This window comes from Ursus maritimus, unplaced genomic scaffold (genome assembly GCF_017311325.1).
Source record: "Ursus maritimus isolate PB19 unplaced genomic scaffold, ASM1731132v1 scaffold_19, whole genome shotgun sequence".
In the NCBI taxonomy this organism is placed as follows: Eukaryota; Metazoa; Chordata; class Mammalia; order Carnivora; family Ursidae; genus Ursus; species Ursus maritimus.
In genome coordinates, this window is record NW_024424341.1 from 43,507,030 (window position 1) to 43,513,029 (window position 6,000).

Sequence of the window (6,000 nt, forward strand, 5' to 3'; positions counted from 1 at the left end):
GCTTCTTCCTCTCCCACTCCCCCTGCTTGTGTTCCCTCTCTTGCTGGCTGTCTCTCTCTCTCTCAAATAAATAAATAAAATCTTTAAAATAAAAAAAAATGAGCTGAAAAAAAACACCTAAACACTGTCTGGTGAGGGGAAAAGCATTTAGAGAAGAATGGAGCTCTTTGCTTGGATCAGTCACTGGAATGGGAAAAATTTGGGAGTGGTTCCCTTAGGCAACTAAGGCAGCAGAAAATTTTGGGATAAATAAATCTGGTGTTCACATCACACAACAAATGATTGCACTTAAAGGAGGAAAAATGAAATAGCAACTCACATGGGGCATGTTTTTTAGAACTGTCAGGACTGATTGGTTTTCTGGGTTCTTCTCCTGGAGATATGCAGAGTCCAGAGAAGGCAGGGCTGGAGAGTGAAAAAGAAGCCATGAGGTCAGGCTTGCCTCAAAGCCCACAAAATAAGCACCTTGGAACTACCTTTATTTCACTTCTGTGAGGGAATTTGGAAAAATCTTAGCCTTCCTACAAGCCCAATGGAATACAGCCACAGCAGAAGGAATTCAGGCCAGACCTTTCCTTAATCCCCATAATGCTAAATAGGGCCTCAGAAGGTACTAGTTTCCCAGGATATCTCACATCCTTAGTATAGGAACATACCTAGGGAGCCCTGGTGAGCACAGCTTCCCCAGGTATCCCCCCCAGACACATACATACAAGCATGAAGTGAGATGCTTTGCTCCCACAGCTTAAGGGCTCACTCCCACAAGGCTGCTCCTAACTCCTAACTAAAAGAAGCCAAACTGAAATCCCTGGCCACCAGGACTTCTGACCAACCAGCTATAAACTGGGGGTTCCCACGATCTCCCTCTAGGTTTCATACTTTGCTAGGATGACACACATAACTCAGGAAGGTTCTCTACTTACATTTGTGAATTTATTATAAAGGATACAACTCTGAAACAGCCAAATGGAAAAGATGCATAAGAAAAGATATTGGCAGGGGGAATGCTTGGAGCTTTCCATGCGCTCTCTGGGAATGCCACCCTCACAACAGCTGAATGCATTCAACCCAGAAGCTCACTGAATCTCATAGTGCAAGAGAGTTTATGGCCCTTTATCTCCAGTGCCACCCACCCACCTTTCCTGGAGGTCAGTGGATGGGTTGGAAGGTTCCAATCCTCTAATCACTTAGTCTTCCTGGTGACCCCAACCCCATTCTGAGACTGTGTAGGAGTCCACCCCTAGCCACTTCATTAGCATAAATTCAGGGGCTTGTTATGAAAAATAAAAGCACTCCTATCACGCAGAAAATTCCAAGGGTGTTAGGAGCTTTGGATGCCAAGAACTAGGGATAAAAACCAAATACATTATTATATCACAAATACTCTTGCAAAATTTGATATACCAGCAAACAAAAACCCAACATCATGTTTAAAAAACAAATATAATTAAGTGGGACTTTCTCCGTAATAAAAAGATGATTTGATATTAGAATGTCCACTATATAATCCATGATATTAATTGTTCTATGGAAGAAAATCATACTGTTTTCATATATGCCAAAAAAAATTTCACAAAATTCACCACCCATTCCTGATAAGAACACAAGAAGAAATAGGAATTGATGACTATTTTAATGATATTTAACTGAGACGAATGGAGCTGTTTTAAAATGAAGCCAGATGGACCATTTCAGAAACTGCCTTATGCCTCTCTGTTTGAACTGGGCCAAAACCTGCAGACTGGCCAAAACAGCAGCTGTTCCAGGCAACTGCTTGAAATGTCAGCAGGAGAACAGATCCTGATCATAAGACTAATGGTTGTGGACTCTCTGAAGATATAATCAGTAGTCAATCAGTGTATAACCAAGAGGAGTTTAGCCTTTTTTTTTTCTTTCTTAACTCATGTAGAAAAAAAAATCCTTGCTTTCAGTCTACAAGTGGGACATTATTTGGTTTCTACCTGAATCTGTGCTCCCTGAATTGAAATGTTTTTATCCTAATAAATGCTCGTTTGCCTCTCATGGCAGCACTCTATTTCCAGGTTAACAGTAGAAACAAGGGAAGAATACCCACTACTCTCACTGTCATTTATCATTGTATTAGCTATATTAGCCAATATAAAAAGGCAAGAGAAATCAACAAGAGCAACAAGAATGGGAAAAGAATAGGTAAAACTCTGTATGAGATATGACAACATGCTTAATAACCTCAGGAGTTCAATGAAAGAAAAAAAAAGCAAAAACAAATGAAAAGAGAACTTAGTAAATTAGCAGGATATAAAATTAGCATGAAAAGAAATGGCCTTTATATATAAAACAATAATCACAAAGAAAATATAATAAAGAAAAACCACAAAAAGGATGAAATACCTAGGCCCAAGCTTGACGAGAAATGCATAAAACCTGCAAGAAGAAAAACTTGAAATACTCCTGAAAGACATAGAAATAGATTTGAATAAATGGTTAGAACAGCATTTCTCGGAGTTAAGATGGCAGAGGAGTAGGGGACCCCTTTTTCAGCAGGTCCCCTGAGTCGGGCTGGATAGGTACCAGACCATCCTGAGCATCCACGGAATCAGCCTGAGATGCAGGAAGATACACCTGGATCTCTACAAATGAACATCTCCAGCGCTGAGTATTGAGGTACGAAGGGGGGAGCCGTGAAACCACGCAGAGATATCAGAAGATAAATGGAAGGGGGAGGGAGACGCCACACTTGGGTGCCAGGAAGCGGTAGCCACCTGCACGGGGGAGCGAGCGGACTCGTGGACCGGCACCCACAAGAGATAGACTGAGACCGTGAGCCGGGGAACGTGCGCCACCAGACTTCTCATGGAGCTCCAGTGTGCTCACCGGATCCAGACTGAGACCGGGAGCTCCAGGCACAGGGGCAGCTGGCGGCTGGCGGTGTTAGAAAGACAAGGACAGAGACGCGCCAGCCCTGGAAGTGAGGGCTGGGACACCGGCTGTGGGGCGCACATCCTGGGACACTGCAGGTTTGACCAGCACCAACAGCAACAGAGTTAAAGTGGCCATAACATCAGTGGAGAACAGTCCGAGATCCCTCTGTTCTGAGACAGAGGCTGAGATTCGGCCACTGCTGTTCTGACTCTCAGAAGAGGCACAGCAAACCACCAAGGAAAGCCGCCAGAGAGCAAAAGCCTGGAAACACCAGCTCACAGGGTGCCCATCCCCATACCACCTCGCAGGGGACACGGAGACTCTACCCAAACAGGGTTGCCTGAGCATCAGCACGGCAGGCCCCTCCCCCAGAAGGCAGGCTGAAAAATCAAGAAGCACACATCCCTAAGATCCCTCTAAAACAAGTGCGCACTGCCTGGGTCCCAGTCAATAATTTGGGCTCTGGACAACCCCACAACCGCTCCTCATCAGAATGACGAGAAGGAGAAATCCCCCCCAGCAAAGAAAAGACAATGAGTCTGTGGCCTCTGCCACAGAACTAATGGATATGGATATAACCAAATTATCAGAAATGGAATTCAGAGTAACAATGGTAAAGATGATGTGTAGACTTGAAAAAAGTATTAACGAAAATGTTAATGAGAATATAGAATCTCTAAGGGCAGAAATGAGAGCGAATCTGGCAGAAATTAAAATTTTATGAGCCAAATGCAGTCAAAACTAGAGGCTCTGACGGCCAGGGTGAATGAGGCAGAAGAACGTATCAGCGAATTGGAGCATGGGTTAGAAAAAGAAAAAGCTAAAATAGAATTTGGACTCAAAAAAATCCATGCTCAGGAATGTAGGTTACAGGAGATTACTCACTCAATGAAACGTACCAATGTCAGAATCATTGGCATCCCCGAGGGGGTGGAGAAAAACAGAGGGCTAGAAGAGATATTTGAACAAACCGTAGCTGAAAACTTCCCTAATCTAGCAAGGGAAACAAATATTCGTGTCCAAGAGGCAGAAAGGACCCCTCCCAAGCTCAACCACGACAAACCTACACCACGTCACGTCATAGTGCATGTCGCAAATATTAGATCCAAGGATACAGTATTGAAAGCAGCCACGGCAAAGAAATTTCTCACGTACCAAGGCAAAGATATCAGAATTACGACAGACCTGTCAACACAGAACTGGAATGAGAGAAAGGGTTGGGGAGGGGGGCATTTTTAAAGCTCTTTCAGAGAAAAACATGCAGCCAAGGATCCTTTATCCAGCAAGGCTGTCATTCAGAATTGATGGAGAAATAAAGACCTTCCAGAATCGCCAGTCATTGAAAAATTTCGTAACCATGAAACCAGCACTACAGGAGATATTAAGGGGGTTCTATAAAAGTAAAAAGGCCTCAAGAGTGATACAGAACAGAAAGTCACAATCTATAGAAAAGAGAGTTTACTGGCAACATGGCATCATTAAAATCATATCTCTCAATAATCAGTCTCAATGTAAATGGCCTAAATGTTCCCATAAGATGACACAGGCTTGCAGATTGGATAAAAAGACATGACCCATCCATTTGCTATCTACAAGAGACGCATTTTGAACCCAAAGATACCTTCAGACTGAAAGTAAGGGATGGAACACCATCTTTGATGCCAATGGACCTCAAAAGAAAGTTGGGGTAGCAATTCTCATATCAGACAGATTGGATTTTAAACTAAAGACTATAGTTAGAGAACAGAAGGGCACTATATTATTCTTAAAGGATGTATCCAACAAGTGGATATGACAATTATAAATATATATGCCCCCAACAGGGGAGCAGCAAGATACACAAGCCAACGCTTAAGCACAATAAAGAGATGTATAGATAAAAATACGCTAATAGTAGGAGACCTCAACACTCCACTATCAGCAATAGACAGATCACCTAAGCAAGAAATCAACAAAGAAACAAGACCTTTGAATGCCATACTCGACAAGTTGGACCTCATAGATATATATAGACCACTACACCCCAGACCAAAGAATACTCATTCTATTTTAGCCCATGGAACATTCTCAAGAATAGACCATGTTCTGGGACACAAAACAGGTCTCAACCGATACCAAAAGATTGAAATTATTCCATGCATATTCTTAGGGCACAACACTCTGAAATTGGAACTCACCACAAGGAAAAATTTGGAAGAAACTCAAACACTAGGAGACTAAGAACCATCCTGCTCAGGAATGACTCGATAAACCAGAAAGTCAAAAATCAATTTAAACAATTTATGGAGACCAACGAGAATGAAAACAAAACGGTCCAAAACATATGGGATACTGCAAAGGCAGTCCTAAGGGGAAATACATAGCCATCCAAGCCTCACTCAAAAGAATAGAAAAATCTAAAATGTAGTTTTTATATTCTCACCTCAAGAAGCTGGAACAGTAACAGAGGGACAGGCCTAATCCACGTACGAGGAAGCAGTTGACCAAGATTAGAGCAGACATCAATGAATTAGAAACCAGGAGTACGGTAGAGCAGATCAATAGAACTAGAAGCTGGTTCTTTGAGAGAATCCATAAAATTGGCAGACCACTGGCAAGACTTATCCAAAAGAATAGAGAAAGGACCCAAATTAATAAAATTATGAATGAAAAAGGAGAGGTCACAACCAACACTAATGAAATTGGAAGGATTATTAGAAACGTTCATCAACAGCTATATGCCCATACATTAAGCAATCTGGAAGAGATGGAGGCCTTCCTGGAAACCTAAAAGCTACCAAGACTGAAACAGGAAGAAATTGATTTTTTAAACAGGCCAATTAATTATGAAGAGTTTGAGTCAGTGATAAACAACCTTCCAAATAACAAAACTCCAGGCCTGGACGGTTTTCCTGGGGATTTCTACCAAACATTCAAAGAAGAAACAGTACTATTCTAAAGCTATTTCAAAAAATAGAAACAGAAGAAAAGCTACCAAACTCATTCTATGAGGCCAATATTACCTTGATCCCCAAACCAGGGAAAGACTCCATCAAAAAGGAGAATTACAGACCGATTTCCCTAATGAATATGGACGCCAAAATCCTCAACAAGATCCTG

The 6,000-nt window shown here is 42.0% G+C and overlaps 1 protein-coding gene across 2 annotated transcripts in view; it reads right to left on the reverse strand.

Moving 5' to 3' along the window:
- Nucleotides 1–6,000, reverse strand: part of LOC103681552 (zinc finger protein 571-like) — a 31,047-nt gene that overhangs the window by 17,698 nt on the left and 7,349 nt on the right. For both annotated transcript variants that reach the window (XR_005835482.1, XM_008711145.2), the window contains one exon: nt 320–405. Coding sequence is in view for 1 of the 2 variants with exons in the window: in XM_008711145.2 (XP_008709367.1) it covers nt 320–405 (86 nt within the window). In the remaining variant the exon portion in view is untranslated. The remainder of the gene's footprint in view (nt 1–319; nt 406–6,000) is intronic.